Source organism: Anser brachyrhynchus (assembly GCF_964034855.1).
Source record: "Anser brachyrhynchus genome assembly, chromosome: 1".
NCBI classification, from domain to species: Eukaryota; Metazoa; Chordata; class Aves; order Anseriformes; family Anatidae; genus Anser; species Anser brachyrhynchus.
Window position 1 is genome coordinate 158,912,951 of NC_137694.1, and position 23,931 is coordinate 158,936,881.

The 23,931-nt window shown below is 36.3% G+C and overlaps 1 protein-coding gene across 38 annotated transcripts in view; it reads right to left on the bottom strand.

Annotated features, from left to right (window-relative positions):
* The window catches only part of GPC5 (glypican 5), a 765,123-nt gene that overhangs the window by 430,858 nt on the left and 310,334 nt on the right, over nt 1-23,931 (bottom strand). The window contains exon 7 of one of the 38 annotated variants that reach the window (XM_080577268.1): nt 2,397-23,906. The exons of the other annotated variants lie outside the window; for them this stretch is intronic. Within the exon in view, the coding sequence (XP_080433394.1) occupies nt 23,892-23,906 (15 nt within the window). The 3' untranslated portion in view covers nt 2,397-23,891. Of the gene's footprint in view, nt 1-2,396; nt 23,907-23,931 lie in introns of those variants that run through there. 38 annotated transcript variants of the gene reach the window in all.

Below are 23,931 nucleotides of genomic sequence, written 5' to 3' on the forward strand. Positions count from 1 at the left end.
TATTTCTCCAAGGAACATCTAAATACTGTTTTGATATGTTTCCTTTGTTGTTCTCATTTGGCTATTTAAATAAAAATCATAGAATGGAGTTACTATAAATCTTTCCATTGCAGAAAACACCTGAGTATCAGGATGAGAATCAAAATGTTATACTGAATACAATGATCTACTGTACTGTTTACCAGCAGGGTTTCTGCCACTTTTTTTTGTTTGTTTGTTTTTCATTCTCACAGTCCTTAAAGTGTCAACAACAGACACTCTTTTCTGATCATGTAAGAATCAACTGCCTTATATTAGATAGCGATTATCACATGGACAGCAAAAATAGAGCTATATCTTGTTTCTACAGAATTCAGTTTAAATCTGTTGCTTTATGATAAGCTATTAGTTGTTCTTTTCCTTATTTGATATGTTTATGATGTGTTCATTTAATATAGATTGTTAGTCTTGATATAATATAAAACATTATTACTGAAGAATATTGCTGTAAAAATCAATAGATAATCATAAGCTGAAGTTACGACATCAGGCACCATCTTAAAAAATAAAGGAAAAAAAATCTATTTCACCCCTTTTACACAAACACTTTCCCTGGGCATATTGAAGTAGTCTATTTCTGGATTGCACTATTTTTTTACTACAGTAAATGGTAAATGCGAATCTCTACAAAGTCCATTATTATGTTAGTATTGAAATATCATCTACTGTTTAAATTGCATTCATTAAATTGTGCGATTGTGTTAAAGATGATTTCTAAACAGTTTTGAAAAAGGCAATGTAATTACACAGCTGAAACTGTACTTTGCATATAGCAATATTTTGTATTTACATTATGTAGGAACGTGTGTTAAAAATAATAGGAAGTATTGATCTGTACATACCTACATCTCAGCTATGTATCAAATTTGGTTTTGTAATCAGCGGAAAAAAAGATACTTTTAAGGCATAATAATAAACTGCCAACACACGATGGTATTTACCTAAGAGATCTAAAAGACTTCAAAGATAATATTGTTGAACCAACTACAATCACTTTATCTGTTACATACAAGAGCCTTTGTATCTGAGGACTGGGAATAGCAAATATGATACCTGTGTTTAAAAAAAGAAAAAGAAAAAAAAAAGGAAAAAAAAAAGAGAAAAGAAAAAGAAAAAAATGAAAAAAAAAGAGAAAAGAAAAAGAAAAAGAAAAAGAAAAAGAAAAAGAAAAAGAAAAAGAAAAAGAAAAAGAAAAAGAAAAAGAAAAAGAAAAAGAAAAAGAAAAAGAAAAAGAAAAAGAAAAAGAAAAAGAAAAAGAAAAGAAAAAGAAAAAGAAAAAGAAAAAGAAAAAGAAAAAGAAAAAGAAAAAGAAAAAGAAAAAGAAAAAGAAAAAGAAAAAGAAAAAAAGAAAAAGAGAAAGAGAAAGAGAAAAAGAAAAAGAAAAAGAAAAAGAAAAAGAAAAAGAAAAAGAAAAAGAAAAAGAAAAAGAAAAAGAAAAAGAAAAAGAAAAAGAAAAAGAAGAAAAAGAAAAAGAAAAAGAAAAAGAAAAAGAAAAAGAAAAAGAAAAAGAAAAAGAAAAAGAAAAAGAAAAAGAAAAAGAAAAAGAAAAAGAAAAAGAAAAAGAAAAAGAAAAAGAAAAAGAAAAAGAAAAAGAAAGAAAAAGAAAAAGAAAAAGAAAAAGAAAAAGAAAAAGAAAAAGAAAAAGAAAAAAAAAGAGAAGAAGAAAGCACTCTGCAGTATCTTAGAATTTGAAGCCTGTAATCCTGATTTTTCTTCAGCCAAAAGAAACTATAAAACACAGCTAAATGAGTGGATAGCTGTATATATATAATATATATATATATTAACAAATCTCCTATGAAGAAAAGCTGAGAGATCTTGTGCTGTTCAGCCTAAAGAAGAGAAGGCTCTGGGGTGACCTTATTGAAGCTTTTCAATACTTAAAGGGGGCTGATAAAAAAGATGGAGAGCAACCTTTTGCTCAGTCAGATAGTAATAGGACAAGTGGGAATGATTTTAAACTAAATGAAGGTAGGTTTAGATTAGATGTTAGGATGAAGTTCTTCACTCGGAGGGTGTTGAGGCACTGGAACTGGTTGCCCAGAGAAGCTGTGGATGCCCCATCCCTAGAGGTGTTCAAGGCCAGGTGCTGGATGAGGCCCTGGGCAGCCTGATCTAGTGGGTGGCATCCCTTTCCATGGCAGGGGGGTTGGAACCTGATTATCTTTAAGGTCCCTTCCAATCCAAGCCATTCTATGATTCTATGATATATATTATATTATTATTAATACTATATTACATATAGTATTATTATATACAGTAAATATATTATGCAATATACATATTTTATATATATATATATATATATATATATTGCTTTCTACAACTACCTTAAAGGAGGTTGTAGTGTGGTAGGTGCCTCCATTCTTGGAGGAGTTCAAAATTCCTTTGGATGTTACACTGAACCTAATATAAAACATGCTTTGAGGAGGCTGTTGAAGCAAGTGACCTCAGGAGGACCTTTACAACCAACCTAAATTAAAATTATTATTTTCAATGTCTTCATTAATACATACCTTGAAAAAGAAACTGGCAATGAAGTCTGAAGGATATTTTATGTTACAAAGTTACTCAGATGAATAAGGTCAAGGTTCAACTATGATCACCTGAGGAAGTATCATATAAGTGATTTGCCGAGAGAATGGGTGGTGTCATTAAATGGGGACAAATAAAAATTGGTTCATATGTTTAAAAAAAAAAAAGAATTCTAGCTTAATATCTATAGGTTTTGATATGTTTTTTTTTACCAGTTTATAATCTTAGGCTTATGACAACCAGTTCCATCAAAATAGCAGATCAGTAAGTAGTATAATCAAAAAGACAAAACATATGCTAGAAATTATTAGGAAAGAATCATGAAACAATACAGGAAACCCTGGAGAACACTTAACCATTTCAAAATTCATAAGTCACACTTATATTTAGTTCCGTGTGCCGTTCTGGTCACTCCTTTTAAAAAATAAAAATAATTTAAAAATATCATATAATCTTGAGTTGGAAGGGACACACAAGGACCGTTGAGTCCAACTCCAGCTCCACACAGGACCACCCAAAAATCAAACCATATTGCTGAGAACATTGTCCAAACACTTCTTGAACACTGGCAGGCTTCATGCTGTGACCATTTCCCTGGGGAGCCTGTTCCAGTACCCAACCACCCTCTCGGTGAAGAACCTTTCCCTAATATTCAACCTGAACCTCCCCAATGCAGATTCATGCCATTCCCTTGACTCCTCTCTGTTCACCAGAGAGATCAGTGCTTGCACATCCACTCCCCCTCATAAGGAAGATGTAGGCTGCCATGTCTTCCCTCAGCCTCCTCTTCTCTAGGTTGAACAAACCAAGTGACTTGGGATGCTCCTCAACCGTCTTGCCCTCCAGACCCCTCACCACCTTTGTAGCCCTCCTTTGGACACACTCTAATACTTTTATGCCTTTCTTATATCAGGGCACCTAAAACTGCCCACAGTACTCAAGGTTGCACCAGCGCAGAGCAGATTGGGACAGTCCTTTCCCTCGACCTGCTAGCAGCAATGCCATGCTTGATGCAGCCCATGACAGAGTTAGTCTGTTTGGCTGCCAGGGCACACTGCTGACTCATATTCAATTTGTAGTGAAACAAAACCCCCAGATCCCTTTATGAACTGGAGACTCAACCAGTTAATGTAAATTAATGGTTATTGGATATGCAGAAACCACACTGCAGTGTAATGAGCATTAAATGAATATATTTTCCTTTTTCTTACTCTTCCTTTGGTCATCTGTTCTAGCTAATGTTGGAGATGGGATGTTGAACTACACAGACCTTTTATCTGACCCTGGATAACCATATTGAGTTTTATGATATCATTCATCTGTGTGCCATAATAAAGCTGAAACTCCCTTCAAAGGGTGTTTGATCTGTGTGCCACAAATCCCATTATCAGACAAAGTATAAAAAACAAAAGTGTGTCAGTCAAAGGCAATTATTATAGAATCATAGAATATCCCGAATTGGAAGGGACCCACAAGGATCATCGAGTCCAACTCCTGGCACCACACAGTTCTACGCAAAAATTCAGACTATATGACTAAGAGCACAGTCCAAACGCTTCTTAAACCCCGACAGGCCTGGTGCCGTGACTACTTCCCTGGGGAGCCTATTCCAGTACGCGACCACCCTCTTGGTGAAGAACCTTTTCCTGATATCCAACCTGAACCTTCACTATCACAGCTTGACACCATTCCCGTGGGTGCTTATCGCTGGTAACTAAAGAGAATAGATTGGTGCCTGCCCCTCCACTCCCCCTCATGAGGAAGCTGTAGACTGTGATGAGGTCTCCCCTCAGCCTCCTCTTTTCCAGCCAGAACAGACCAAGTGACTTTAGCCACCACTTCTCATACGTCTTCCCCTCTAGACCCTGCACCATCTTTGGAATTGCCTGACCCTGTGCTTTTAGGAGGCAGTGCAAGACTGACCAGCACTGATGGACGCTGTTGCCTTCAAAAGCAGTTTCCCAGGGGACCTCACTAACTAGTTCCTTGAGCAACCTGAAGTCTGCTCTCCCCATATCCAGGGTTGGAGTTTTGGTGGCAGTTTCCCTCCCTGTCACCAAAAATTTTCAACTCAACCGCTTCATGGTCACTATGACCACGATGGCTGCCAAAACAAAACTCTGCCCTACAGCACCCAGTATTCCCAGCAAGGAACCCCTCCAAGTACTAACCAGGCCCAGCCCTGCTTAACTTGCTGCAGAGATTTGGTGGGATTAGGTGTGGTCACTGTGGGTTGGCTATAGGCAGCCACAGCTGAATGGACCCTCCACTTAACAGCACGGTGCAGTTCCTTCACTGCTAGCCAGGAGCTAGGAAATTGACAAAAACGGCTTTGGGGGTTTCTGTGATCACTTGGAGGAATGACAACCAACTTAAAGGGCATGCTGATGATGCTATCTTGCAAATGCTCCACTTTATCCCCTCGGCACCTGGACCACATTTATCCCTCACTTGCTTCTTGGCAACTGGAATTAAAAAGCATGGATTAGTTGCAAAGGGGAAGAAGAAAAAGTATTACAGCAGAAATGTTTCTGAGAAGAGACAGAGAAAGAAGAGGAAAGGTCTAGGCTCAATGCATTATCTAGAGCATATAAGGAAATAATCAGTGAAGCAAAAATGCAGGAGGGAAGAGCGTGGCTGCTGGAGATAGGAACAAGAAATTACTTTTAAAAAACACACTTCAGGGAAGAGGTCATTGTAATGTTTGTAATGATCTCAATCAGCAGCCAAATGAAGCTCTCGCTGATATTTATTGTCTGGGGCAAACATGTTCACATAAGAATGCCATAAAAATGTGTGGGTGGGACGCTGCTGTACAGCGACGGTGACTATGATCAAGTATTATGTTTACTTTTGTTTTCATATTGCATCACAGTAAATGTGAAGGGAACTTTTAGATGTGTATTTTGTGCTGGATCACCAAGGGATGTTTATTAAATCACTGTAATTTAAAATAAAGCACTATGATGTTCTGTTTAAATTTACTTTAAAAAATCCTACTTATTTTACAACTAGAAATTCCCCATGGTCATAACATGGAAGGGAATAATTTCCGTGTAATACTTGGATGGATAAATAAGAGCTGACAGATGGTATAATGCTCAACAAAACTTCCTATTGAGTTCAGAATATATATTGCACAAACAAAATACACATGTTCATGTATTCCCAGTGGCACTGATCTAGATCCTAGTGAAATCATCAGGACTATTTCCATTAAATCTGTTGTATAGCACAAGAAATTTAACTCTTTTCTGGTAATTTAATAATCAAAAATTAACAGAAAAATATTGTTTGTATAGAGTATTGAGAAGCATTGATTTTAATAATTCATGATCCTTCTCATTGTGTTTTATGTAGTACAAGCTGAAACCATATGATTAAACAATTATATGGAAGAAATATGTGCACTGGCTGAAATCACTGTGTTTGTTCAGCCCAGAAAAGAGAAGACTGAGAGGGTCCTACAGCTCCCTCACGAGCGGAGCGGAGGGGCAGGCGCGGAGCTCTGCTCTCTGGGCACAGCAACAGGACCTGAGGGAATGGCATGGAGCTGGGACAGGGGAGGGTCAGGCTGGATATCAGGAAAGGGTTCTTCACCAAAAGGGTGATCAGGCACTGGAATGGGCTCCCCAGGTAAGTGGTTACAGCACCGAGCCTGCCAGCATTCAAGAATTGTTTGGACAATGTTCTCAGACACATGGTCTGATTTTTTGGGTTGTCCTTTGGGGACCCAGGAGTTGGACTCAATTTTCCTTGTGTGTACCTTCCAATTCGGGATATTCTATGACTCTTTGATTCTATAAGAAAACTATATAGTAGTTAGTCCAGCAAGAATGCATAAAATATATGTGGTAATAGCAACGTTTAATTTGACTCTTTGAGAATGGATTCACTCTATGATGTCCAGAAGAAACACAAAACTGTCAATAAATAAAGCAATGTAAAAAATAGGTAAAGCTGATCATTACTAAGAGGGGAAAAAGAAGTTTTTCTTTATCATCAACCATCATTTGGTTGATGATAAAAGTCCCAGCTCAAAAAACAATATCTGTCTAGAGAATTTAACCTGTAAGTACTACTTCTATTGTTCTGGGGTTCTGTTTTCCTAGTTGTTAACTGTAAGCTAAATTTGATTAATTGGTAAATAATTAGAAGATTTTGACTTTTATGCATAACAAAAAAAAGGAACATGAAACTTCTTCTTATTTGTATTTGGCAAGTAACTTGATAGCTGTGACAGAAAAAGGAAGATTTCCTTAGAAATTATTTTCTTTCTTGTCCCAGAAAATTGTTTCCTTTTTAATAGCCAAAGTAGAAAAAATAGCATGTTCAAGGAAAAAAAATGTAATTATAAAGATCATTGTACTTTTTGCATTAAAACCAATCAGTTGATATACCAAAGAAATGAGAAATTACCAAAAAAAAAAAAAAATTACAAATTCTTTCAAAAGGTGTAGGACACCATAAACCTGGATTTTCCTTCATTTCATTTACCTTATTCCTTAGCTTTTCAAAAAGCAGTTTTATTTATTTTATTTATTTATTTATTTATTTATATGAAATGTTTGAACTTGACAGCTTTAGCAAAATGAAACTTCAGGTAGACATGAGGCAGACCTCAGTGATTGTGTTTGTCCTCATATGTAATTATGTGTGGAAATGTTAGCTTTGGTGAATGCCCTGTTCCCTTGCAGCCAAATAAAATGAGCTCCCAAGGGCAACTCTGTGTGTCATCCTTATTGTGCTTTTTGATCTGTTCAAATTGAATCTTCTATACTTGAGGTGTTCTGTTGTCTACTCCTTGGGTTTTCCATAGCTGTTTCTGAGATTTATGTCTTCATATGTTTTCAGTGCCACCTGGGTCAAACACAGCCCTATCCACTTTAAATTATTTCTGCAAGTTTAAATATTTTCATTGGTGTATTCCTGTTACTTTTTTCTGCTTCTATTTTTCAATGATTTTCAAGTCAGAATTCTTATGTATTTTGCAAACTTGCAAGGAGAAGACGAGAGTTGTGAAAGCCACTCATTCTGGTCCATCTGTCCATTAAGTCCAAGCTCATGCATTTCATAAATGAAATTGTGAATATGTGATAAAATTGTATTACCAAACATTAGAAGGCTAGAATTTGACAACAGTGGGCTTTGAGAGATGTACTTTTATGCATGGTAATCTATAAAGAAAATAGATGAACCATTTCAAAATATCATAGAATCATAGAATCATTCAGGTTGTAAAAGACCTCTAAGATCATCTAGACCAACCTTTAACCTAGCACTGCTAAGACCACCATTAAGCCATGTCACTAAGCTCTACATCTACACGTTTTTTGAAGACCTCCAGGGATGGTGACTCAACTACTTCCCTGGACAGCCTGTTCCAATACTTCACAACCCTTTAAGTGAAGAAATTTTTCCAAATATACAACCTGAACCTCCCCTGGCACAACTTAAGGCCATTCCCTCTTGTCTTACCACTTGGTGTTTGGGAGAAGAGCCCAAACTCCACCCCACTATAGCCTCCTTTAAGGTAATTGTAGAACACAATAAGGTTTCCCCTGACTGTCCTTTTCTCTAGGCTAATCAGCCCCAGCTCCCTCAGCCACTCCTCATAAGACTTCTTCTCCAGACCCTTCACCAGCTTCCTTGCCCTTCTTTGGACATGCTCCAACATCTTGATGTCCTTTTTGTAGCGATGGGCCCAAAACTGAACACAGTATTAGAGGTGTAGCCTCAACAGAGATGAGTACAGACGGATATGGTAAACCATGAAGTAAGTTAAGAGTAGAAAAAATATTTTATTAGTTTAGAAAAGATTACTTGAAACAAAAAGTGGAAAAAACAGACCTTGAAAATTTTTTATATTATGGTAATTATAGGCAAAGCACTCACTGAACTTTGAAATTGCCAGAAAAGAGAACTGCTAAACAATTTCCAGAGGTTCTGCCAATGTTAACTTCAGTTTGTAAAGAACTGTTGTCTACTTTCTTGGGGGGGGAAAAAAAAAAAAAGTTGCTTTATATTTTAAATTAAGTATAATAAACATCTTTCAGAAAAAAAAAAAAAAAGAAAGAAAAAAAAAAGCTGTGAAGAGATTTTGGTAATAAAATAATAATAACACAGACTTATAGTTCAGATAGATCTACTGCTGATCCCCTCTGCCTGGGCTTTTAGAATAACTTTTCATGAAGACTAGAATAGATTAGAATAACTTTTAATGAAGGTTCTTGGATAGTGAGTGAACACTGCAAGAAAACTGAAGTGCAAGGAAAAGATATTCCAGTAAAACAAAGGTAGAGAACATCTCTTTGGAGATGTTATTTTACACTGTTTGGGAGTAGTGGTTGGATAAATTATTGTTTAGGTCACTATGACTTTAAATAACAAACAAACAAACAAACAAACTAAAACTCCTAGCTGCAAACTGTTACACAGTGATTCTCTGTTTGTTCCCTAGGTGAAGTGAGACGAAGAAGGATATGAACATATTTATCTGCATCTGCCAGTTCCTTGCCATAAAACTACTCACATACCCATGTCAGGAATGAATTTTTTTCTCAAGATGCTGAACTTAATCTACAAGATTTTGTGTGTCACTGAGAATTTCTAAAACTCTGTTTTAACAGGAAGCCATTATTGTGCTATAGCATAGGAGCAAAAGATGGAGACTGACCATCTGAGGCCAATACTTCCTCCAGGCTAGAGCAATGTTATTCTGTCAACCACATGAGGTAATTCATGTATGCAAGGATTCAGATCTAGCCTACAAGCCTAAGTTTACCTCTAAGGTAGGAGTCTAAACTATCATTATAGTCAATGAAGATCCAGTCAATACAATCAACAGAGCTATTTGTGTCACTGTAAAACCAGACATTGACATTTGATCAGCTGGTTCCCTAGACACTACTGTTGCGCTGCCAAGGGGCTCAATTCATTTGACCACAGGTATTGATTTAGTGTCACCTGAAATGGCAAAGTGTATCCTGCCTGGCTTCCAGCTGTTGATTCTATATGACACTTGTAGGTTCTATGTTATATTTGCCAGCCACATGCAGGTGCCTGAGGCATTCTAAGTCCTTTCACGAGCCTATGTCTGGGCAGCAGAACTGATGCTTCATTATCTGAGCATGTATGTTGCAAAGGAAGTGAATTTCATGGCACACCCATTTCCAGCCTCCTTCATACTTATCCTCTCCCCTCCCCATCATGCAAACCAGGATATTTGGGGGCATAATACAGCTCTCTCATATCAAGTACTGCCACCAAATCAGAGGTTGGGACATGAGGAGAATAATTTATTTTCAGGTTACAATCCCAGCACGTTTTCCTAATGGATGAAACTGAGACACTATGTACCAGTATTTGGACATAGCCTTAGAAAGCAAGGTCAGGGATACTATTAATATTTAGTTGGAGTGTTCTTTTTACCACATGAATAGCATGTTTGCGATGCAGAAATATTCACTATCAAGTAGCCATAACCATAGACAAGACTGACTCAAAGTCAGAACAAAAACTCAATATTTCTTGAGTAGTGAATGTTCTGTTAAGTGAATTACTTATTTCTACTGTTTTTACTCTGATTATGTGCAGTATGATTTAAAACATACAAAAGTGGGATTTTTTAGTTATTTTACATTTTGAAATTATATATATTATGAGACAGCTGTTAAGCTTTTACATCTAGGAAGCTTGGGTAAGTTGAGAACTAAATTATTCATATTGACAGGTATAAGTTAACGTGACACCATATTTTCATTTGGAGCATTTTAGAATGGCAGCCTTCAATTGTAAATTTTATGACTTTAAACATCTAAGCTTTAGGTGTGCTTTAAGTATTTATTTTAAAACAGCTAAACAGGATTAAGTTAATCTGTTTTCCTAAACAACCATTAAAAACAAAATAAAAACTCATACAATCTAACAAAAAATCAGTACAATAAGTGCTTTAAATTATTAAAATTAAATTTCAGAAGGCTTATTCATTTTTTTCAGTGTTAGTGTAATTTGTGATTCACTTATAATGAAAATAAACTAGTCAATTTTAATTTTGGTTATATATGTTTGAGTCTTGTAAACACTAGCTTTGTGCTTCACTTTCAACTGCAAAATGGAACTAGAATAAATAATGGAAGTATTTTGACTTTGAGTCTGAATCTATCCTTTTTTATACAAAGGCTGGATTTGACTATAAATTGCACTAATAGAGTTCAGTATTTTTTTCTAATGCAGTATTTGATCATATAAAAGCAGAAACAGGGTCTGTAAAGAATTTAGAATCTCACTTTTTCAAAATGTAAAGAGATGTTTTTCTACTGATACCAATAAAATTACCTATAACTGTTTTTTGGTTTTTGTTTTGTTTTGTTTTGTTTTGTTTTATTCTGACAGAGTAGTGAGTGGGTATTAGGATTATGTTTCAATGTTCAGCATTATCCAGATTATAGAATTAAGGGTATGTTTAAGAATATTTCATAGGAAATGGAAGTTTAACATAGAAGTCATGTTTAAGACAAACTGTAATAACCTAGTTGGTTATTTATTTATTGTTAGTTTTTGCTCTGTGTGCCTTTACAAGGGAAGTTACTATGGAATGAGAAAGCATCTGAGTTTTTGAGATGCCTTAGGATGCCCTAAGATATCCAAGACATTCTCACTCAGCAGACATGCTGTAGGATGAATGACAGAGCCGTAAACTTCTATTGTGGTAGGTAAAGGCCAGGCATTTCAGACGGCACAAGACACATGCATGCAGTAAAACTAATTGAATTCTTGGGACATGTTCAACTCACCTTCAGTTCAAACCCTGGACTTTAGTATCTGTTGCCCTCTTATATACTATATTTTATGCAGGCTCCACCTGCCTCTACAGGACAAGAATCTCCTCTAGGTTCTGGATTTTCAAGGTGTGCAAGCTCCATGCAGATAACACTTAAAGAGGGCATTTGGAACATCAGTAGGTATATATTTTCAGGAAACTGAATCCTGCCCATTGTATCTAAAAAAGCTCTTTCACTGAGTACATGTCAAAACCTGTAGTGTAGATGCTTACTTTTAGATATCTGAATCTAGAGGTCAATTCCACTGTTGGTTCCAGACAGTGTGAACAATTTGTGAAAATGCCACCTTCTCCTTTGATTAGAATATATTTGTACTTTTTTTGATTCAAATCCTTAGTCAAAACAAAAGACCAGTTTTCACTTTCTCTACAGCTGTTTCAGCATACAGATTTTTTAAAAAGGATAAAACATCAAAAGATACGTTTTTTAGTTTTTGATAAGTGAAATCTCTTTAGTTATTGTTTATGTTGAATATAAATGGGTGATACTGTTTGTGATGCTTTGATCCCTTCTTTTTGCAGTATAACTATTCAAATTTCTTATATTTGAACTAGTGCCAGCAATACTTTATATATGCAAAAGCAAAATTTCCTTTATTGGTCCTTAAACAACTTGATCAAAAGAAGAGCTCTGAAACTTATTCTGAAACCATAAATGTTGCCCTTTTAACTTTTCTTTTTCCCTTGGGTTATTTTTCGTTGTTGTTTGTTTGTTTTGTGGTTTGTTTTTTTTTTCTCCACAGTATGAAAGGAACCGTCATTAAGCTCTGTTAACTGAGCATACCTTGTACTTGCAATTATCCTATCCCTTGTGCAACTCTCTTTACAGTATCAACTGAAGTGCTGAATTTTCAGTTCACTGAACTGCTTATCTTAGTATTTGGATTCATGCCTACTCTATTTCACAAATTCAGCATTGCTCTTCCTTACCATAGTCTAGATCAATGTACATGACTTCAGAGTCCACTTCTTCCATACTGGGCTCAGAGCTGTATTTCTAACATTCCTGGGTATTAATTTCCATCCTATTCATCCAATTTCTCATCCTAAAAGCTGACTTCCATGTTGGCCTTTCATTCTATGATTTCTCTTTCCAGTGATTTTTCCTTTCTGTGAGTCCCTGCTACAGATACCCTGGTTTCCTGGTTGAAATTGATGCATCTGGACTGTCCTTAAGTGTCTAGGACGTTGTAATTGCTTCCTCAACAAAGATTTCATCTCTGATTGTAAGTAATCTACCAGAATGTTTCCAGACAAGCTTTGATTTATTTGACAGGAGTAACATCCCCCCAGGGTTCATCTATTCTTGTGCAACAGCTTACCCTTTTTAACTTAATGACAACTGAAGAGCATGTGCTGGTTGCTGGGGCATTCAAGTTCGTAGCCTGGCACATTCATTTCTTGTGCCACTGGTTTTACTTTAAATAGATATAGCACGTGATGAACTTTGAATTGTAGCTATGTGCTTGCTTCTGGCAACTCTGGTTTCATTGGGGCAACTTCTGGAGAAAGATACAGCTGAAGAGATGTCAGAAATAACCTCTTTAATTACATGAAGAACAAGAGTTTGTCTGTAGTTATTGCCACCTTCTTGGAAAATATCCAGATCTTATTTTAATTCCTTAAGTGAGGCCTTCAGCTCCTAAAGTTTTACTTCAAATTTTCTGGGACATGCTTGAATTCCCCATTCCCCATTTTCTGTTTGATTTTGTTTCAGAAATGTACAAGTACATACATTGTCTCCATGGAAACTGAATCCTATGGTTGTCATCAGTACTGCCCTTTTTGACCTACTTGATTAGAAAAAGTTCAGGGCTGTGTGGAGTCAAACAGTCCTTATGTGAACTTTATTTACTAAGGATATGCAGAGCTTTCTTTCCATGGACACAACAGAACTCAAACTAGACATTTTCTCTATATAGTGGCAAATCTCTTTCAGGCAACACTTAGTCCGTAATCTTTCTTCATTAACTTTCTCTCTGTTACTGTTGTATTGCCTTTTCTCTCCTTTTCTTCAGTCCTTCTGTTCTTTTATGGGAAATAAGAAGCTTCGCAGAAAGTTGTCAAAGAAAATTTTCCTCCATGTGTGCCTTTATTCAGGAGGCAACACCATCCTGAGTTTGAGGGAAAGGCTCCTATTTTTGTATATATTGAAGGTCTTCTTACAACTCTTGTCAAATGAGGTAAAAGGTTTACACTTCCAGAACCAGGGAGGATGAACCTGGCTTATAATAGCACCAGGAATCATGGAATCATATTGATTTCAAAGACAGTTTACATTATGTTACTGTAGATGTTGAACAAAGCAAGTTTTCTTTTATCTGTACTCAGATTTTAATGTTATGACACATCAGTTTTCCTAATGTTTATAAATGCTTGTGGCTTTTTGCCAGTGTGCACTTTGCTAGAGTCATAAAAACTCCAATGAATGGCAACTTGTAAATAGTCTTGCTCTAGTATAGCTAAGCAACTTATTCGCTTTCCAATTAAGTATTTAGAGTAGATAAGAAAAGCAGTCAAGAATACCTATAACATTTATCTAGACATGGTTAGGACTGAGATGATCACTCTGGCAGATTTCATTCTTTTGGTTGTTGATTTTCTGTTACAGATTAGAATATATAGTGTGATATAACTACTGAACCTAGTTATATCATATTAAAATTCTCTTCAGGTGTTCAGAAATGTGTCGAGGAGCTCATTTCTTCACACTAATGTCTAGCTGCCTGATTATCAGTTCATTTATGCTTTCCAAGGAATTGTTTATTTTTTTAAGACAGTGTAATTTTTGTGCAAGCCTGACTCTTATCTCATTTGCTTGCAAAGTGACAATTAATACCTGATATATAGCCTCTAGTGTACAGCCCTTGTCAGTTACACAGTGAAATGTTCAGACACTTGCTTGGAAGTCTGTAAGAAAAAATTACTAAAATTTGTGTAAGTCTTTTATTTTTTATTTTTAATACAAATGAAATTAATGTAGCCACATAGGTTTTGCATATTAACTACAGCAAGGCAATTTTTATAAATTGTATTCACAACTGCATTACTCCACATCTGATGATGCTGTCATTTCATTTTCTTTTGAATTTTTCCAGAAGAATGATGTTTGAGACAGAAAGTTCCTGAGAGCACCTCCTTAAGATGCTTGCTCTAGAAATTAGCTGTCTAGTGTGACCATCTGTTTGAAAGCTAGTTGAGTTAGTAAATTACTTTCAAACAGAAAATTACATTTAAAAACTTTAAAAATATATAGGTGACTTAACTTCCCCTAAACACTTAATTGCTCATTAACACATATTTGGAATGGAGTGTTTCTGACTCAGGTTAATAGGAGTTATGCCTTTGACATCAATGAAAGCCATAGAAAACATTCAGAGAAATGTGGGAGGTAGAAAAATATCAGCCAACACAGCAGACATCTTTAGATGGTAAACTTTGATGGACTGAAGCAATATGAAGGGTATAAAATATGAATATCATTTTTAACTGAGGAAGAATTCCCTCAGAAAAATATCGAGGCAGGCAGACAGCTAGAGAAAACAGCTAGAAGACAGCCTAAAGAAGCCTTAGCAGACCATGCAGGGAAAAAAAAAAAAAAAAAATGTAATGTAGAGAGTAGTGGAACATAGATTTCAGTGAAATTTACATATTCACATCAGTAGAAATAGTCTAGATTTGAAAAGACAGGAAAAAAAAAGACTTAATACTAATCTGCAGCCTTGAACTGAACTCTGTTCCCATTCCCACACCTGTAGGAAGTTTCATTTTGTTCAGTAGAACTAGTTTATTTTGCACCTAATTTTGCCTCTAGATTAGCTGCCCTTGTCCTAAAACAGGAGATTACTAAAACATGTTGATGATAACTTCTTGGTACAGGTACTAAGGGAGCCAACTAGGAAAGATGCCCTCCCTAGACTGTTGCTTGTAAACAGAGAAGGTCTTGTGGGTGAAGTGGTGATCGGTGGCTGGTTGCCTTGACCGGAGTGACCATGAAGTAGTGGAGTTTAAAATCTTTGGTGGTAAGAGGAAAACTGCCACCAACACTTCAACCCTGAATATGGAGAGAGCAGACGTCAGGGTGTTCAGGGAACTGGAAGATCAGAAGGCCAGCTTGGCTGAGCAGGGATCTTCTTCCAGGTCTTAGGCAGAAAAATAAAGTATATGGCCACTAGAAGCGAGGTCAGCTGATGTGAAAGGACTACAGAGATGATGTTCATCATTGGAGGGAGAAAATGTGTGGCCAAAGCTCACTTAGAGTGGAAACTGGCCAGGTCTGTGGGGTACAACCAAAAAGTGTGTTGTTTTTTAATCTGTTAATGGCAAAGGGAGGACCAGAGATAGCACTGATCCATTATTTGCTGAGGATGGTCATCTCACAGGTAGGGATGTAGACAACGCAGAGATGCTTAATGCCTTCTTTGTCTCTGTCTTCAACATCAATGATGGGCTCTGGTACCCCCAAGTGCCTGGAGCTGGAGGACCATTACAATAAATTCCCAGCCAACACCGAACTCTTGTGGGATTTGCTGCTTCAGGTGGATACATATAAGCCTGTGGGATCTGGTGGGATTCACCCCAGGGTACTCGGAGAGCTCACTTATGTCACCATGAAACCTCTCTCAATTATTTTTCAATGGTCTTGGGAATCCAGAGAGGTCCCAGTCAACTGGATGCTGGCAAACGTTGTACCGATTTTCAAGTAGAGTGAAAAGAAGACCCTGGAAATTACAGGCCTGTCAGTATTACTTCAGTGCCTGGTAAAATTACAGAGAAGATTATTCTGGGAGTTACTGAAAAACACTTGTAAGAAAACACAGTCATTGATCATAGCAAGCAAAGATTCATGAGGGGAAAGTTCTGCTTAACTAATTTAATTTCCTTTTATGACGAGGTTACCCACAAAGTTGACCAAGGGAAGCCAACTGATGTAATCTTTTAGGAATTCAGCAAAGCTTTCAATATTTTTTTTTTCACAGTATCCTTCTGGATAAAATGTCCAGCATACATCTTGACAAGTACATAATATTATGAGTGAACAATTGGCTGATGGGTCAGGCCCAAAGGGTTATAGTAAATAGGGTTACATCAGGATGGCAGCCAGTCACTTGTGGGGTTCATCAGAGATCCATTTTAGAGTCAGTTCTCTTTTATGGTTTTATAAATGATCAGGATGTAAGACTTGAGCATACACTGAGTAGGTTTGCAGATGATACTAAATTAGGAGGAGGTGTTTACTCCTTCAAGAGTAGAGAGGCCTTGCAGAGAGATATTGACAAACTAGAGATGCCAGATTCTGCATCTAGGACAGGGCAACGCTGGATATATGTACAGATTGGTGGATGAAAGGCTGCATAGTAGCCCCGCATAAAGTGATATGAGGGTCCCAGTTGATGGCTAATTGAATATGAGTCAGCAGTGTGCCCTGGCAGCCAAACAGACTAACTCTATCATGGGCTGCATCAAGCATGGCATTGCTGCTAGCAGGTCGAGGGAAAGGACTGTCCCAATCTGCTCTGCGCTGGTGAGGCCTCACCTTGAGTACTGTGGGCAGTTTTAGATGCCCTGATATTAGAAAGGCATAAAAGTATTAGAGTGTGTCCAAAGGAGGGCTACAAAGGTGGTGAAGGGGCTGGAGGGTAAGACAGATGAGGAGCATCCGAAGTCACTTGGTCTGTACAGCCTAAACAAGAGGAGACAGAAGGGAGACCTCATGGCAGCCTACAGCTTCCTCATGGGGGGGGGGGTAGATGTGCAAGCACTGATCCCACTGGTGGACAGAAAGAGGAGTCAAGGGAATGGCATGAATCTGCATTGGGGAGGTTCAGGTTGAATATTAGGGTTCTTCACCAAGAGGGTGGTTGAGCATTGGAACAGTTTCTCCAGAGAAGTGGTCACGGCACCATGCCTGGCAGAGTTCAAGTGTTTGGACAATGCCGTCAGCCATATTGTTTTATTTCTGGGTGGTCCTGTGTGGAGCTGGAGTTGGATTCAACAATCCTTGTAGGTCTCTTCCAGCTCAGGATATTCTACGATTCTAAATTACAACAAAGCTATCTGCTATGCATATATCATTTTTTAAAATTTTCTTTATTCTACTAAAAAAAATAGTAAACAAAGTCTTTGTAGCAATAGTATATGGATTCCCATTCTCATTCTACTGAAAGTAGCAGTAAAATTTGAAGTGTTTTTAATGAATTTTGTCAGCGTTAATGAATGTTTAACCAGAATAATAAGACATCTGTCCCCTTATCTAGAGTAATGGATTCTAGCAGCAAAAAGAGAAGGAAGAAAAACTATACAGTATTAAAAGATAAGAGCAAATCCAGAGCTAACATATATTATTTACCAGACAGAGGCTCCAATTTAAATCCCAGGAAACAGAATAAGCAGGAAACTTTGGGTTGATATTGCTGAGTTTTGCATGACTATGATAATGACTTCACTAATCTGCAATTGCAAAGAATTAATTTCCATTTGTTTCCCTGTCCAAATTTTGCTATTTTTTAAAGCTCCTAATGCATCCCATTCTATACAAAGGTATGTTCTTATTAAAAATATATATTTACATACACTTAGCAACTTGGAACTATACTTGAAGAGTTGTTTTTCAGTATCATCCCTAATATAGCCCTGGTAGGCCAGGAGAATAATTTGATCTCGTGAAACATATGATAAAACAAATTTATATTTCAGCTCAATCAGACAAATGATGAGAACATTAAACATTTAAACTCTATGCAATAACAGAGCATGAGTGGCATGTATATGTATATATGCAAAGTCTGTATTTTATTAGGAACTTTCTCATCTCTGTAGGCATGTGCACACACAAGGATTAACTATTCATTTCTTTTTTTCCTACCTCTCTTGTAGTTTCTGTTTTTCAATAACACCCAATTCTTTCCTTCCTTGGGGGTAAACTGTCTTACATTTTTTTCCCCATTTTTAAGTGTTTTTTTCTTTTCTTGTCTACATATTCCATTAAATATTTACTAGCATTTCCCATTTTTCCTTTAGATCTTCTATTGTCTTGCCACACTTTTTATCTACCTTTCACTGAGACTTTGTAATTTCTGTTTATCTTTTACACTTTTCTAGACCCTCTGTTCCCATTTTTTCTCCTCCATTCAGTTTTTTAATTATTTCTATTCAGCTTTCCATTTGTAATAATCAATTTTAGGTTGGACTTTTTTTTTTTTTTTTGAGTCATGCAGGTCTTCCTGGATAGTTGTGAATTGCATGCAGCACAATATAAGCATCACATTACCTGTTCTAAGACAGGTTTCTCTGCGAAGCTTAAGTTACACTTTAATTCATTTAAATATGACAGCAATAGATAAGACTAGGCAGAAAAAAAAATCTGCTTCAGCATATTTGGGAGTTGTAGTGAGGGGATATATTACTTTAATAAATTATCTATTGCATTCAGTTTAAAGTTATTTTGAAACATGCACTATTGTCATTCTGTTCATACTCTTCCCTATGTAGCACTTCTTGTTGATCTCAAAGACTGTCATTAAGAACTATTGCAGCATTCCTTGGACTTCTCAGTCTTGTTTTCTGCATAGATATCAATTTGTTAAACAACCTGAATCTTTGACAACTTACACAACAGTTCAGCTAATGGTCCATGCTTTAATGCATCTTTTCAACTGCAAACATCTGCCTAAAGATGGCTGTGCTTTCATGACTGTCAAGCTCTAGGGAAAATGTGAAGTTAGATGTCATTTTGTTGATTGGGTTTAAAGCAAGGACGCAAAGATAAAAGATTGCTGGCTCTAAGCAGAAATTCCATGTAAATTATTTATAGTCTAAAAATAATGCACTATTCAACACTCACAGGAAGGAGTCTTCTTTCTGTGTCTGTTTTCTAACTGTTCCTTTAGAATTATTCCAATTAATATTCAAAGATTACCAACTTCCTACTTATAAATGAGTTGCTTATTAATATAACATAAGCTGTCCTCCTTTCTTCTTAAGAGGCAGAGCACAACATGCTGTAAACAGTATTGACAGGAAAATACATGGTCTGGAACTGTAGTGAAGCCATTTACCATTCATGAAGTAACTTACCAATAATCATTGTCTGCTTATGAATTTCTCAGTATGGTGCTAAAAATAAAATTCTAATGTTAAGGTTTTAACAGGGCACTGAGGTCAAAAAAAAAAAAAAGCGAACAGTAGTGAATGACCTAGAACTGATTTTATTTTAATTATATATATATACGCAGAGCTATGTAGATTAAAGTGTTCATTTTGATTTGCACATGCAGATATAAGAAATGTACTTTTAGTTAGTTGGAAAAATCAGCAAAGAAATATGGCCTTATGACAAGCTAATGCAAAGCTCAAAAACTTGCAAATAGATCTACTGGCCATAACTAATAAATAACAAAAAGGTGTCCTTCCATCAGTATGCCTTTGGGGAAATAGAATAACTATTCAAACAGGACAAATTTAAAACAATTAACAGTACTCTAATCAGTGGTCAAAAGCTAAGTAAAGGTTACGTTTCATAATGATTTTACAACTCAAGAAGTAAACAAAACAAAACAGCCTACATCTATTTGCCTAAAAGCATGTAAAAATCAAACACAATAGCAATAAATGTAAAGCAGCACTACATTGAATGCAACTTCATAACTACATGCTGATTATTTTGACAAGTTCAGCTGTTCAATATCATGCCTGACTGCTTCTTTATGGTTGATGGTTTTCTTTTCTTCAATATGACAAGGCTAAATGAATTTGAACCCAAGTGAATTAAAACCCTGATTCACTTACTTTGGCTAAAACCTCTTATGCACAAAAGAAATGTGGTTGGTTTTGTTGTTGTCATTGTTGTTGTTTTTCTTCTGCTAATTCATTGGTAGAAACATTTGACTATCAAGGAAAACATTTGGTTTTTGCATATTCCATACTTCTTTTGCACAGGACAAAAGACTCAGACACTATTCTTCAAAGGAGTGACTAAAGTCATCTTATGGCTAAAACTAATTTTTTAAAATAAGTAAGTGATGAAGATTTTGCTGGCTCTTGATATAAATTCAAATCAGTTTTGTAGATAATAAATGTGGTATAACTTTGAAAATAGAAAATCGTATACTATTAGCATGAGAATAATGTTTCCTGAAGGACACAAAAAGATTGCTAAGGAATGAGCAGTTTCTGTTCAGGCAGAACAGCTAAACTATACCAGGATGTAATACTTTATAAACTAAAGTTAACCAGAACACTATTGGGATAGGAAGGAAAACATGTGATGGCATTTTCTTTACTTAATATAAGCATCAGTCACTCTTTAATTCCTCTCAGGAGGATCACTACTACAATATTGTCTTTCAAAAGCCCCCCAGCATGAAAACAAATTGAATACAGACTAATTTTTTCTTAAATTAAAACGTTTTCATAACAATAGGCAGACACACAAACAAGAGAATGTAATTGTTCTCTAAACCAAGTATAATTTTTGTCCAGTTCTTTGTATACAGGTGATCTACGTGCTTAGCTCTGTATAATGTCATCATATCACTTTCTATATTTCCTCTACATGTTGCAAAATGCTGGCTGCACTAATGTAGTGGGAGATATAAAAGTTATAATAAACAAAAAAATGGGAAAGACAAAGGAACTAGAGGTATAAGAAACCAGGAGGTAGACTGTTGTGCAAAATAAATAGGAAAAACTATCCTTTCTTGAGTGGAAGTCAATATAAATTTTTTAAAGCCTACAAAAATATTTAAATAAATCCAGTAGATTCCAAACCAAAACCAAATAAAACAAACAAACAAAAACAACAGATGAAGAAAAAAAATGCACATTAATTATTTTTATTTCAAATTACAGAAGACCAGTGTTATCTTCCAAAACTTCTAGAAACATTTTTGACATAAATTATAAGTACAGCAATTGGCTTAGCCAAGGAAATTCAGTACTCAACCATAAATCTCCCACTAAAATCCCTACTTCTCTGTCTTTCTCCCTCCTCCATCCTCTGAAAAATCTTGAGATAGATAAAAACTCATTGCAGACATTCCTGAAGGTAAGCAACTCAAGCCTTTGGTAGATGAAGAGGTAGCAGGTAGATGTGCTATAAATGAATTTCTGAACACCTACAGCAACAGCAGGTGTGACCAAGTCCTGTGTTTCAGGAGAAGAACCATATTGATGTGTGCTAATGATGAGGCAGCAGACAACAGCACCAAGCTATTCCTGATGTGCTTGAAATTCTGGTTTTGTAGGAGTTTGCAGCATGACAGGGCTTTGGTTAAAATAATTTTTTTTCCTTATCTTACAAGTGGTTCTTTCAAAGGGAGACATACTGTTTATTCACAATCACCCTTCCCCACCCTCTTGCAATAAAAGCAGACTGCTATGATTTTCTATATTCAATATAAGATAAGGCAAAGATATTGGATGTGTTTAGTTAAATCTAGAAAGCCTGGGTTTAGTACACTGGAAGGAACTCCATTATTTAAGTTAAGAAATTTTGTTAGTTTGTTTGAAAGCTGAAAGCTGTTAGCAGATTCATAAACTGGTTCAGACACACACAAACACAAGACTTTAATACTCCATTGTAAAAATTCAGTAACTTAAGCCAACTTTTTACTCATTTAAAAGATATATATTTATTCCATAAGCATATTGCATAAATCCCTTTAAAATTCTAGCCAAACTTCAAGCCTGATTAGGGGTCTCCAGTGACTGTCAGAATTTTTTCTGTTTGTTTCATTAAAACTATACATCCCCAAAATGCTTTTGGTTTGGGTGTGTGAGAAAAAAAAAAAAATCTCCTCTGTTAGCACCACGTATTGTCTTGGGGGACATGTGGAAAATGTAATTTCTCAGGTAGTCTTCTGTTGGTTTTCTTGTTGTTGTTGTTTTAAAGGAATGCTTTGATTAAGTAATTCATTTGGAGAATTTAAATAATTGTCCTTTCGGAAATCTGGACTAAGTGCAAAGTCTTTAGACTTATTTAGAAATAAGTTGCACAAATGTGAGGGGCTTCTGAAAAAAATAAAAATAAAATCATACAGAAAAATATTTCTCAGGGAAATAAAAAAAAATGTTCCCATGGAGAAAATTTGGAGATATTTTTTCTTTAAAGCATTGTAAATATTTGGAACATCTATTCTAATCCACTGTATGATAGCTCATATTGTTTACATATACCTGAAATAACATGGAAAGTTACTGCATCATGCACCGCTCTAGAAATGTTTTTTTAAAATAACATTTTACTGAAATGTTCATGTTCCAAAGATAGGTTATAAATTCTACCATTTGACAGTGGCTTCAGAAACGTCGGTAAACTGGTATGTACAGAGGTTACTATACTTCACAAATCTTTCTGAGCTAACTGATTTAAAAATTAAAGAAAACCCTTTCAAATATTTTCTTTTTTGGAAAGCAAATGGTAAAGTACTTCCTGCTTGATTTTCCTACAGTTTAAGGCAGCAATGTCTTTTTCTTTTTTATGTCTCTTTTTCCCCTTTCCTTTCTAAGGAACCAGATAAGACTTTTAAAAACTTTCAATATTTTTATTAATTTAAATATTTTTCTTGTAAGCCATGTATTACACACAGCCCTTCCTTTCCAGTATCCCATATACATTATGCAATCAGATCCCCTCCTATGCCCCCTTACTGCACGTTTCCCTGAACTCCTTCCAATAAAGCACTACTCCCTGCTTAGCACCATCATACCACACAATCACAGAGTGAAAGAATTACAGAACAGTTGAGGCTGGAAGGTACTTCCGGAGGACGGAGGACGTCTAGTCCAACTCTTCTGCCCAGGCAGGATCACCTAAAGTCACTTGACCAGGACCATGTCCAGACAGCTTTTGGAGTTCTCCAAGGAGGGAGACTCCACAACCTCTCTGGGCAACCTGTCCCAGCGCTTGGTCACTCTCACTCTTTTCTGATGTTCAGAAGGAACTTCATGTTTTAGTTTGTGCCCATTGCCTCTTGTCCTGTCACTGTTCACCACTGAAAAGAGCCTGGCTCCATCTTCTTTATGCCCTCCCTTCAGGTATTGATAAACATTTATAGAATCATCCCTGAGCCTTCTCTTCTTTAGGCTGAACAGTCCCAGCTTTCTCAGTCTTTCCTAATTGGGGAGATGCTCCAGTCTTGTCACCGCCTTTGTGGTGTTTCATTGGATTATTTCCAGGATGTCCATGTCTCTCTTGTACTGAGCAGCCCTGAACTGGATGCAGTACTCTAGGAAGGATCCCCTCCCTTTACCTGCTGGCAAAACTTTGCTTAATGCATTCCAGGATACCATTAGTCTTCTCTGAGTCATGCATACATTGTTCATTTGTGTTCAGTTTGGTGTCCACCAAAACCAAATTTCTTTTCTGCAGAGCTGCTCTACAGCTGCATGGCCCCCAGCATGTACTGCTACCTGAGGTTGTTCTTTCCCAGGTGCAGGACTTTGAAGTTCTTGTTAAAGTTCATGAGGTTAAATATTACTCATTTTTCACCTTTTGGAAAAAAACAAATAATCTA